Raw genomic sequence first — 13,441 nt, forward strand, 5'->3', positions numbered from 1 at the left:
TGTCGTGACAAAATCAATTATACTTACAGTTTCACAAGATACATTTGAAAAACAATTGTCATTTAACATCAGTAACATTTTTTAGCATGGAGAATTGTTCTGATAACTTCCAACTTTTCTTTGGGGATTACATTGGTTTTCATGATCCTAAGAACAGAGTTGCCAACTATATGTTGGGAAGAGATGATCTGGGATACCTAGTTGGATTCCTTGTTTAAGTTCTCAGTTGGTAAGGGTAGACAAATAAATATCTGAGTATATTTTTGTGCCAAATCGAGGCTATTGTTTATCTAGATGTTATGAGTTGTGCCATATTTTGACAAGCCCACATGGCTCGTCAAAATACAAATAACTAGTAAATACTCAGTTAAGCTACACACCAAATCATCAGTAGGTTATTTATTATCCAACAACTCTTTTATGCTTTTTTTTATTAAGAGGGAGATGCTGCAAAATGTAATGCAATGAAATCCTTGCAAGCAATGGCAAAACCTGTCAAACAGGTTGGCTATTAACTGTCCAAATACTGTGTAATACATATTAATACTCTGTCAGTCATTCTTTGTACTCTATTTAGTGTAGTTGGATTATAAGCCAATCATAAATTCTTTTTCAGAAGTGAATAAATGTACACATGAGTTAACTAAACTGTTAATTTGCCTTAATAATTGTGACCAACAGAATGTGTAAAATTTGCAACATGGCTTAAAAATTTTTTGAGATTTTTTTTTGTTTGCTAGGTACAATTCCATCAATGACTGTTTTTTTTGTTTTCAATATTAAATAAAATGGCAGGTCTAGCAGAGTATGTGCATTAAACCAGCAAATAAGTTTTGTAGCCTTAATGTTGAAAGTGTAGTTCATAGTCTTCTTTATCTTTTGATTTAATGACATGAATCCAAAGTTTTGATGCAAAATAAATATAAACTACTTTTGAGAAGGTGAAGTGACCAACAGAAGGTGTAAAATTCACAACCTGGCTATAAAATTTTTTTGTGAGATTTTTGTTGTTTGCTAAATTTACAATTCCATCAATGACTGTTTTTTTTCATTAATATTAAATAAAATGGCAGGTCCAGTGGAGTATGTGCCTTAAACTAGCATATAAGTTCGGTAGCCATGTAAGGAAATATTTAAGTCACATGAAAGTGTAGTTAATAGACATCTTCTTTATCTTTTGATTTAACTGTCACATGCACCCAAAGTTTTGATGCAAACATCAATGTGAACTACCGTACAGAAGGTGAAGTGAAGACCATAAATTAAGTTTTAATTTAAGTACCTTGTTTGTGTATGTGGATGTGTTTGGGCCAGAGTAATTTAACACAAATGAATCATTGCACAAATTAAACTTAAAAAAATACTTTTTGAGCAAAAGCCTATTAACCCTTTCACTGTTAGGAGTGCTTGGTACAAGAGACAGGTAATAAATTGCTGAAAATTGTGAAGACAGGATAGTTTTGGATGAAGCACCGGTTATTAGGAATTAGAACTATAGCTAACATAAATAGGTAATTGCATCAGTGAGGAAATTGAACTCTATCAGTGAGCAAAACAGGAGTTGTCCAGACAACAGCCTTAATCCCTTGACTAACACCTGGAATCTGAGAGCTCAACCTCCTTACAAGGATCTCTCCTCTTCATGCTTACTCTTAGAATCGAAAGGATTAACCATTTTACTCCCAGACGTTATCAACATGAAACTTCTCCCCACATATATAATATCCATACATTATCTAGTAAACAGGTAATGAGAATATTAAAACTTATCTAGTAAGGTTTTTATCTTGATCTTACACCAAATTCTCATAACTAACTTACAGGGAAATGTGTTGTAGCTAGAGGGTAGAACTGACAACCAAATCTTGGAATTTAAAGGGTTAAGAAAAAAAGATTGCCTTGTAACCCTTACTATAGAAGTGATTCTTAATATTTCACTTATATCAAGGAAAGAGGCCACTGGAAACTCAATGACAGTTTTTTTTTTCACTTTGGCTCAGCCTGATAAACACAAAGTCCTGAACAGGGGTTCATCTCACTTATGGGTTGTGGCTCCTCAGAAAGCTACAAGCACAGGTAGGCTAACTCTCCAATTTGTGAAAAATGCAGCTACTTAGTGATGAGCCTCTTGGTTTATGTACTCAGTGGTGGAAATCCACTACTCATGGAGGACCTTGCATTTTTCTAGATAAGTGGTAAACTGTTAAAGAGGGGCTTTGAAAACTAGTTATGATATTTAAAGGATATTACACGGCCATGCAGAGATACAAAATTTCTCCTTGAGTGTTGAGATATTTTTCTACACAAGAAGAGAAATTTCGCTTCTCCAAGCAGCCATGTGTAGTATTCAGTTTATTATATCTACACCAATGAAATACCAATACAATGAATTACAAAGGAAGGTGCAATTTTTATTTGTAATTAGGGCAACAGTGATATTTTCACGTGTGAAGATGACATGGTATCTTCAAGTTCTGTTTTTGCAAGGGTGCTTTTGTGCAGTGGCAAGTACATATTGTTTAGAAATTGCCATATTTTTTACTTTTAGTCAACATTCTGATGGGTCAACTTGTAATTTTGAACGATAGAATGACAGAATGGTGGAATGGCAGAAAATTACCCAAAATCCTAAACACCAAATGGCAGAAAACTACCCCACATCCTAAAAGACAGAACATGGCAGAAAATTACCTCAATTCCTAAAAGATGGAACGATGGAAATTTACCTCAAATCTTAAAAATTTGTTGAGGTTTTTATTATCTTAGCTTTTCTTTATAATAAATGTGGTGGATTTGCAACCTCCCCAAATAAATTGGTTGTAGATCAGTCAGAAAGTTTCAAATCACCCCTCTTTGTTTTTGTGAAGTAATTATTACTTTACAGCAAAGTTTGAAAATACAATCACAAAAACTTTAATGACATATTTTTACCGTTTGATTATTGACAATTTTATATGACATTTTTAATTAAATAATTACAGAATTTACTACAAACTGTTGTCTTAAAACAGATCATTCTGCCCACTGGTTTAACTCAGGAATGGGCTCCCAACTCAGCATTGTGTTGGAAATATGTAAGGAAATAATTATAGGTGTAACAAGATCTTTATCTTAGATGTAGGATTAATTAAAACTAAATCCCTCGGTGAGATTAATGAGGAAGTAGAACTGAAAGTTGTGGCCTTTTCATCGAATTGAACTTATTGTCAAAAAAAAGTTTTAAAACTACTTTAATTATTGACCTAAAAGAGGTTATTGAATAGGCTGACTGACAGATTACACTAAGTTTTCTCCATAATCTCTGAAATTCATGACGCAATAGGTAGTGTTGTAGTTTCAGTGACCATTCAGAAGATTCTTACAGAAAATGTAAATCGCGTGTCGACAGCAGTTTCATGTTTTGAAGTTTGAAAAAATTAATTCAAATCTGTTAAGGCATAGTGATGTTATGGTTATTCAAATATCTGAATACGATGGTTATTAAAGTCATACACAACTATTCGACCATCGCTGAGCACTGCAGTAGCGATGGGCATGTCAAACTCTCTCTTTACTCACTCCTTGTGATCCAAACTTTGTTATAAACTTTCCACTTAGCTCAAAAACCTGAACTCTGTGATTTGATGCATCACAGACCATCACGTGTCCTGCTTTATTAATAGACAAACAACGAGGGTTATTGAACTCCCCATTCCCCTTCCCTCTCTTTCCAAATTTGTACAGAAAATTACCATTTCTATCAAACACTTTGATACAATGTTCTTCCCTGTCTGAAACTATCAGATATTTGTCATATTGTATGCAGTGAATGGGAGAGGTAAAAGAACCCTCACCCCTGAATTTACTTAAATAATGGCCATCAGGAGAAAAGATCTTCATTGATTTTTTATGTTATCAGCAACAATAATATTGCCTTTACTATCTACAGATAAACCAAGAGGATTAGACAGCTGGTGATCAAGATTCCCTTTACCACCAAACTGGCTCAGGTACTCACCCTGCTCACTGAAGCATTGAACACGGTGGTTACCGCAGTCCACGACTGTAATGTCATTAGTCTCATGTATTGTTATCCCGCGTGGGTAATTAAACTCTCCCTGTTTATTACCTTTTCTACCAAACGACCGCAAGTAAGTTCCATCACTACTGAATACTTGAACCCTGCTGTTGGCGGATTCAGTCACTGCAATTTCATCGCATTCATTCACTGCCACTCCCCAGGGTTGGTTTAACATTCTAGTAGACGAACCTCGTTGGCCAAAAGATAGCACGTGTCTGAATTGTCTGGGTTTCACTTGAACCGGAAATGGACTACCTCGAACTTGTTCTTCGTTCACTTTGACTACCGCCTCGCATATTCCGCTTTCTTTGGCAAAATAGCTGAGAAATTTCGAGACATAAACCTTCCATCTTTCCTATCTTGGACTCGAACTTCGGTTGCACAGTCATGGCCTTTGTGGGTTTTTATTTCCACTGTTACTCGGTCTCGCTTTTCGTAGCATTGTTGTCCTTCAGCATTTCTTGTTGTTAAAACAAAGTTCGCTTGAATTCCGACAATCGCTTCTGTGAGTCCTTTTCCCTCAGCAATCGATTGATCCACTTTGGTCCTGCTGGAAAACGTACGAATACAGCCGATTCCTTCGTCATTTGTTTTTGTTTTTAAGGATTCGTTTTGATCGAAAAAAAATTGACGTAGTCCTTCAAGGTCACAGTCCACTTGTTCTCGCTCAATATCGACTTCTTTCGGGATTATTGTGCTCAATGTTTTATCTATCTGTGCAAGCTCTGCGTTTGTGCTTCGTTTTAGTAGTGTTTCAGATTTTCCTACTGCTGTTTCAATGTTTTTGACCTTGTTTCCAATGTCGATCCTTTGTACTCGCAAACGTTGCAAAGATTGTTGCGCCTCATGATCCGCTTCAGCAATGATTTCCTGTTTCTTGGCTTCGATAACAGCAATCATCCTTTTAACAAACTGTTGCGCGCTTCTTTTTACTTTTGCGGCCTTTGCTTCGATGTTGTGACAGTCTTCGTCAATTTTCGATATTTTGTTTCTCATCTTTTGCACTTTTGCTTTTCTGGACTCAATCGCGGACATGACTTGCAATTTGCTTTCATTTGCCGCTTCTTCTCGGAGTACCTTAACATGTCCATCATGAGCGCTCACAACACAAGAACTGCAAACGGTTTCTTGACATTTTTTTACAGAAGAATTCCAGTTCTTTCTTTTCGTGGCCAGGTCGTGGGCAAAATGCCGGTCGTTTTAAGACATTTTCGATGTCTTGATATTCAAACTCTTTTAGCGCGAGAACTCGGTGTTCTTTATTTGCTCGGAGTAAGTTGTGCACAGTGATACACTCGTCACACCAGAATGAACAGCACTGAAAACAGTTTCGCAGTTTCCGCATTTGACTCCAGTAGAACTGCACTCCCTTATGGCCAAGACATCTAGTAAACTGTTGATGCGAAAGTTTGTGGGCAGATCTTTAAGATTTCCTCCAGGGACCTGACTCTCTCTTCGACACTCAGGACATGTTATGACATCATGCGGCCACTCGTCCTTTGAATTCCCTCTAAACAATGGAGGCAAAAGCTGTGAAAACATGGTAGCTGTTTTGGTTCGGTAAATGTAACCATACACACAGAACAGGACACTTCTTCATGAAGATTGGCGGGCAACGTTTTGATATCCATGATTAAAGGCTTGATAAGGTTTTCGCTTCACGTACCACACACGCGAAAAACAAATCGCAAAGTATTGCGATTGAAATGCTATTAATATTGACCAATTACATGAGAGTTGTCTTTGACATATTTAATGTGCAAGATTTTTGAGAATCGCGTTAGCTTACCTTGACCTCACACATTCAAAGGCTTACTATGTAGTTGTAGACAGACATGTTTTTAATTAGATGATGGACAGCTTTCGGAAGAGGGACTGACGAGGGAGGAAAAAAGATACCTTTATTTTCCTAAACCACTGGGTGTTTGTAGTGCTAATAAGAGGCCTTCTTAGAGCATTTGTAAGCTATGAGTCGAGGTATTTCTAAATAATGACACTGATTTGGCTTTAATGTTTCATATTCACTCACCCAATACAAAATAAAGGCTTTATGTCAAGAATTTGGTGTGTTTATAACATGAATTATGCTCAAAATTCCATTTTGCTTGACCTTAGAAGGGTATGGAGAGTTTGTGCCAAAAACCTAACAAACCTTAATAAGCCAAATTTTTCTCAACTGATTTTGATAAATGGGTCACTAAAGTATATAATGCATTTGGTATGAAAGATGCAGGAAGGCAGGTGAATATAATGATTTTTTAAAAAACGGAAATTTTGGGTAGTGATTTTGACCTCAAATTTGACCAAACTTTAGCCCCAGGCCCCTCTCTGTCTAATCGCTTGAAAATAAAGTTAGAGTTACAAAGTAAAAGCTCCACTATAGTAGAGTCTACGGTCAAATTCATTTGGCAGCACAATTTACCAATGGAGTTTTATAGCACTTTCAAAATGCCATCCAGAAGGATGAATTTTTGGTGGGACCGCCCCTGAAACTCCTGACAAACAGTCAGAGAAGTGAGCCAAAGAGGCTTTTGAAATATCTTATCACACCCAACTTTTGTGCCAAGTTTTAGCCTAATTGGTTGACCACCACTTTTGGCCCCTAGAACACTTTCTCATACAGGGACACATAAAGCCTTATTTGGATAAGGTGTCATGGCAACTTTGATTATATTTGCAGTTTCACAAGATACATTTGAAAAACAATTGTTTAACTGAAGAATATACTGAAGGCAATCAACTAATTTTCCTAAAAGGTCAAAGTATGAAAAAAAATGCAAACAAAATTATCTAGTAATTTATACAAACATTTCTTGCATATGCCATTTAATATCACTAACATTTTTGAGCATGGAGAATTGTTCTGATAACTTCCAATTTTTCTTTGGGGATTACTCTGGTTTTCATGATCCCATGAGCAGAGTTGCCAACAATTGGACTCATTGTTTAAGTTCTCAGCTGGTAAAGGCAGACAAATAAATATCTGAGTACATTTTTGTGCCAAATGGAGGCTATTGTTTATCTAGATGTTATGAGTTGTGCCATATTTTGACAAGCCCACACAGCTCGTCAAAATACAAATAACTAGTAAAAATACTCAGCAAAGCTACATACCAAATCATCAACTTTTTATTTATTATCCAGCACCTTTATATGCATTATTTTATAAAGTGGGAGATGCTGCAAAACACAATGCAAAAAAGCACTTGCAAGCGATAACAAAACCAGCGTCAAACAGGTCGGCTACTAACTGTCTAAGGACTGTGCAATACATATTTATACTCTGTCAGTGCATTCTTTGTACTCAGTTTAGTGTAGTTGGATTATAAGCAAATCATATTCTATTTTCGAGGTGAATTAAAGTACACATGAGTTAACTCATCTGTTAATTAGTCAGAATAATTTTGACTGACAGAATGTGTATAATTCGCAACATGGCTTTAAAATTTTTTGAGATTTTTTTGTTTGCTAAATACAAGTCCATCATTGACTGTTTTTTTTCAGTATTAAATAAATTGGAAGGTCTAGCAGCCTTGTTAGGAAATATTCAATTTAATTTACTTGAAAGTGTAATTAATAGTCTTCTTTATCTTTTGTCACATGAATCCAAAGTTTTGATGCAAAAATAAATATGAACTATATTTGAGAAGGTGAAGTGACCAACAGAAGGTGTAAAATTTGCAACCTGGCTATAAAATTTTTTGTGAGATTTTTGTTGTTTGCTAAATTTACAATTCCATCAATGACCGGTAGCCTTGTTAGGAAATATTTAAGTTACGCAAAAGTGTAGTTGATGGTCTTCTTTATCTTTTGATTAAACTGTCACATGAACCCAAAGTTTTGATGCAAAAATTAATGAGAACTACTTTTGAGAAGGTGAAGTGAAGACTATAAATTAAGTTTTAATTTAAATACCTTGGTTGTTTGTTTGGATGTGTTTGGGCCAGATTAATTTAACACAAATGAATCATTGGACAAATTAAACTTTAAAAAAATGCTTTTTGAGCAAAAGCCTGTTAACCCTTTCTCTGTTAGGAGTGAGACAGGTGATAAGTTGCTGAAAATTGTGAAGACAGGATAGTTTTGGATTAAACACGAGTTATTAGGAATCAGAAGTATAGCTAACATAAATAGGTAACCGCATTAAGGGAAAATTAAACTCCAATCAGTGAGCAAAACAGGAGTTGTCCTTACAACAGCCTTGATCCCTCGACCAACACCTGGAATCTGAAAGCTCAACTTCGTTACAAGGATCTCTCCTTTCCATACTCACTTGTAGAATGGAAAGAATTAACCCTTTAACTCCTAGAAGTGATCAACATGAAACTTCTTCTCTTCTCTTCTCATAATATCCTTACATTATCTAGTAAACAGGTAATGAGAATATTCAAACTTATCTAGTAAGATTGTTATCTTGATCTAACACCAAATTCTTGTAACTAACCTACAGGGAAATGTGTTATAGCTAGAGGGTAGAATTGACAATCAGGTCTTGGGATTTAAAGGATTAAGAAAAACCTAAGAAAAAAAGATTGGCTTGTAACCCTTACTAGAAGTAATTCTTAATATTTCACTTACATCATGGAAACAGGCTGCTGGAAACTCAATGACACTGTTGTTGTTGTTGTTTTTGTTTTTTTGTTTTTTTTTCCACTTCAGCTCAGCCTGATAAACACAAAGTCCTGAACAGGCATTCAACTCACTTATGCGTTGTGGCTCCTCAAAAGCTACAAGGACAAGTAGGCAAAGTCTCCTATTTGTAAAAGACACAGCTACTTAGGGGTGAGCCTCTTGGTTTATGTATTCAGTGGTGGAAATCCACTGCCCATGAAGGATCTTGCATTTTTCTAGATGAGTGGTAAACTGTTAACGAGGGCCTTTGGAAACTAGTAATGACATGTAAAGGATATTACACAGCCATGCGGAGATACAAAATTTCTCTTGGAGTGTTGAGATATTTTTCGACACAAGAAGAGAAATTTTGTATCTTTTTATATAGATTTAGCCAAGCCTGAAAGCGGAGCTTGCATTTTTTTTTTTTTTTACACCAATGAAATACCCTTACAATGAATTACAATGAAAGGTACAATTTTCTTATGTAATTATGGCAGCAGTGATTTTTTCACATGTGAAGATGACATGTTATCTTCAAGTTCTGTTTTTGCAAGGGTGCTTTTATGCAGCGGCAAGTACATATTGTTTAGAAATTCCATATTTTTTACTTTTAGTCAACATTCTGATGGATCAACTTGTAATTTTGAACAACGGAATGGTGGAATGGCAGAAGTTTACCCAAAATCCTAAACACTGAACGGCAGAAAATTACCCCACATTCTAAAAGATGGAACGTGGCGGAAAATTACCCCAAATCGTAAATGATGGAACAATGGAAATTTACCTCAAATCTTAAAAATTTGTTGAGTTTTTTATTATCTTAGCTTTCCTTTATAATAAATGTGGTGGATTTGCAACCTCCCCAAATAACTTGCGCGTAGATCAGTCAGAAAGTTTCAAATCACTCCTCTTTTTTTTTGTCAAGCAATCACTTTACAGCAGTTTGAAAATACAATCACAAAAACTTTAATGACACATTTCTACTGTTTGATTATTTACAATTTTACATGACATTGTTAATTAAGTAATTACAGAATTTACTGCTATAGTCATAAAACAGATAATTCGCTCCACTGGTTTAACTCAGGAATAGGCTCCCAACTCAGCTTAGTGTTGGAAATATCTAAGGGAATAATTATAGGTGTAACAAGATCTTTATCTTACATGTAGCATTAATTGAAACTAAATCCCTCTGTGTGATTAATGAGGAAGTAGAACTGAATTTTGTAGCCTTTTTATTGTATTTAACTAACTATGAAATAAAAGTTTTGTAACTAATTTAATTATTGAGCTAATAGAGGTTATTGAATAGGCTGACTGACAGATGACAGTTAGTTAACTGCACAATCTCTGAAATTTATGATAATAGGTAGTGTTGTAGTTTCAATGACCAGTCAGAAGATTCTTACGAAGAATATAAATCGCGTGTCGAAAGCAGTTTCATGTTTAAAAGTTTGAAAAAATTAATTCAAATCTGGTAAGACATAGTGATGTTATGTCTATTCAAATATCTGAATGCGATGGTTATATAAGTCGGACACAACGATTCGACCATCGCTGAGCAGTGCAGTAGAGGTAGGCCAATCAAACTCTCCTTTACTCTCTCCTTTTGATCCAAATTTTGTTATAAACTTTCCGCTCAGCTCAAATACCTGAACTCTGTGATTAAATGTATCACAGACCATCAAGTGTCCTGCCTTGTTAACTGATAAACAACGAGGGCCATTGAACTCCCCGTCCCTCTCCCCGTTGTTTCCAAATTTGTACAGAAAATTACCTTTTCTATCAAACACTTTGATGCAATGTTCTTCATTGTCTGACACTATCAGATATTTATCATATTGTACGCAGTGAATGGGAAGGGTAAAAGAACCCTCACCCCCGAATTCACTTAAATAATGGCCATCAGGAGAAAAGATCTTAATTGATTTGTTATATCTATCAGCAACAATAATATTGCCTTTATCATCTAAAGATAAACCATGAGGATGTTCCAGCTGGTGATCAAGATTTGCTTCACCACCAAACTGGCTCAGGTACTCACCCTGCTCACTGAACAATTGAACACGGTTATTACGGGTGTCGGCGACTATAATTTTATGAGTCTCATGTATTGTTATCCCGCGTGGGTTGTTTAGCTCTCCTTGTTTATCACCTTGTCTACCAAACGACCGTAAGTAAGTTCCATCACTACTGAATACTTGAACCCTGCTGTTACCAGTATCAGTCACAGAAATTGCATCGCATTCATTCACTGCTACTCCCCAGGGTCTGAATAACATTCCAGCAGACGAACCTTCATGTCCAAAACATAGCACGGGTCTGAATTGTCTGGGTTTCACTTGCACCGGAAATGGACTGCCTGGAACATGTTCTTCGTTCACTTTGACTACCGCCTCGCATCTTCCACTTTCTTTGGCAAAATAGCTGAACTTGTGGCTTCCATCTTTATTGTTTTGGACTCCAACTTCTTTTGCACAGTCATGGCCTTGGTGATTTTTAATTTCCACTTTTACTCGGTCACGCTTGTCGTAGCATTGTTGTCCTTTAGTATTTCTTGTTGTTAAAACAAAGTTCGCTTGAATTACAACAATTGCTTCAGTGAGTCCTTCTCCTTCAACAGTTGATTGGTCCGCTCTGGTCTCGTTGAGAAATATTTTAATGGAGCCGATTCCTTCATCTTTTGTTTTTGTCTTTAAGGATTCGTTTTCCTCGAAAATAAATTGATGTAGTTCTTCAAGGTCACAGTCCACTTCTCGCTCATCTTCGGCTTCTTTCGGGCTTATTGTGCTCAGTGTTTTATCTATGTGTGCAAGCTCTGCGTTTGTGCCTCGTTTTAGTAGTGTTTCAGATTTTCCTACTGCTGTTTCGATGTATTTGACCTTGTTTTCAATGTCGATCCTTTGTACTCGCAAACGTTGCAGAAATTGTTGCGCCTCATGATCCGCTTCAGTATAGAATTCCTGTTTCTTGGCTTCGATAACAGCATTCATGCTTTCAGCAAACTGTTGTGCGCTTCTTTTTACTTTTACGACCTCTGCTTCGATTTTATGACAGACCTCATCAATTTTAGATATTTTGTTTCTCATCTTTTGCACTTTTGCTTTTCTGGACTTAATCGCAGACATGACTTGTAATTTGTTTTCATTTGCCACTTCTTCCAGTAGTATCTTAACATGTCCATCGTGAGTGGTTGCAACACAAGAATTGCAAATAGCCTGTTCACATTTCTTACAGAAGAATTCCAATTCTTTCTTTTCGTGGCCCGGTCGTGGGAAAAATGCTGGTCGTTTTAAAACATTCTCGATGTCTTGATCTTCAAAATCTCTAAGCGCGAGAACTCGGTGTTCTCTATTTGCTCGGAGTAAGTTATGCACACCGAGACACTCGTCACACCAGAATGCATAGCACTGAAAACAGTAGAAACTTTCTACTTTTCGTTTGTCGCAGTTTCCACATTTGACTCCAGTAGAGCTGCAGTCCCTTATGGCCAACACATCTAATAAGCTGTTGATGCGAAAGTTGGTGGGCAGATCTACAATATTTCCTCCAGGGACTTGACTCTCCCTTCGACACTCAGGACATGTTATCACATCATGGCGGCCACTTGTCCTTTGAATTCCCTCCAAACAATGGAGGCAAAAGCTGTGCAAACATGGAAGCTGTTTTGGTTCGGTAAATGTGACCATACACACAGAACAGGATACTTCTTCGTGAAGATTAGCGAGCAACGTTTTGATATCCATGATTAAAGACTTAATAAAGTTTTTGCTTCACTTACCAAACACGCCTTAAACAAAGGAAAGCAATACCGTAGTTATTCGGTTATAGGGCGCACCGTTTTTTTCAAGAAATTCCTAATTTCTACTAAAATTTACCGCCAAAGTTTGGGTGCGTCTTATAGGCGAATATTTTCCCGAAACAATCACTGTTACTGGTACGATTTCAAGCAAATAAAAGGACACAGTGTTGATCATTGACTTTTATAAATATGGTGGTTCTGAAAAGACGAGCGAAGTTAAATTTGCATAGATATGGATACGTGCTCGAGAGCACCTGCTCAGTAATTTTTTGTTTGTGCGCGTGGTCGCGTGTGCGACAATTCTGCTTTTGTTAATTAACGGTAAACTAAAATCAATACGCGACTTTTTCGCTTTTTTGTAAGTTTATGAAAGAATTTATAATAAACTTGACCGATCTTTACTCTCCAAACAACGGTGCGCCTTATAACCAAGTATTTTAGCGATATTTTCAGTTTGAAAACATGCAACAATGAAGCTGCCGAATTGGGGGTGCGTCCTATAGCCGAGTGCGCCTTATAACCGAATAACTACGTTATATATCATCGTCCTAAACCAGATGAGCCCACGACATATCAGCGGCATCTTATACGAGTATCCGCAGTTTACAACGTGACTTCCGCTTTTTCTTGTTGACGCGTACTCACAGTGTACTCGAGTGTTAGGAAGTTCGCGTCGTGCGTCTGAGCCAGTTTCTGCCAGATTTGAACAGAAAAACAGGTCCTTTGTTTGACTGTAATGATACTTTGATCGATGGCGCTGTTAACGAAATGTTTGGCCGGTTCGTAAGTTGTCAACCTGGTTTCGGTCGATCTGATTGATTGGCAACACCTCTGAAATCCTACACACCATCGACCTAAACCTCATAGCTGCTAAGTGAGCAGAAGAACAATGACATCAGAATACTCGAGAAAGATAAGTATTAATTTTAATTGCATTTGTGTTAAACTTATATGTATAGAAATTT

The 13,441-nt window shown here is 36.6% G+C and overlaps 1 protein-coding gene and 1 pseudogene across 1 annotated transcript; both read right to left on the reverse strand.

Moving 5' to 3' along the window:
* Window positions 1–2,889: 2,889 nt before the first annotated feature.
* LOC149036261 (E3 ubiquitin-protein ligase TRIM45-like) lies at window positions 2,890–5,701 on the reverse strand (annotated as a pseudogene).
* A 3,915-nt stretch (window positions 5,702–9,616) lies between these two features.
* On the reverse strand, window positions 9,617–12,459 carry LOC149036262 (E3 ubiquitin-protein ligase TRIM45-like). Its single transcript, XM_089190732.1, has one exon. The coding sequence runs from the start codon at window positions 12,418–12,420 to the stop codon at window positions 10,174–10,176; it is 2,247 nt and encodes a 748-aa protein (XP_089046858.1). The 5' UTR covers window positions 12,421–12,459; the 3' UTR covers window positions 9,617–10,173.
* Window positions 12,460–13,441: the final 982 nt, after the last annotated feature.

This window comes from Pocillopora damicornis, chromosome 12 (genome assembly GCF_964200805.1).
Source record: "Pocillopora damicornis chromosome 12, jaPocDami1.2, whole genome shotgun sequence".
NCBI lineage: Eukaryota > Metazoa > Cnidaria > Anthozoa > Scleractinia > Pocilloporidae > Pocillopora > Pocillopora damicornis.

Coding starts and splice junctions, on each gene's coding strand:
- LOC149036262 (XM_089190732.1), bottom strand. CDS start 12,420: ATGGATATCAAAACGTTGCTCGCTAATCTTCACGAAGAAGTATCCTGT.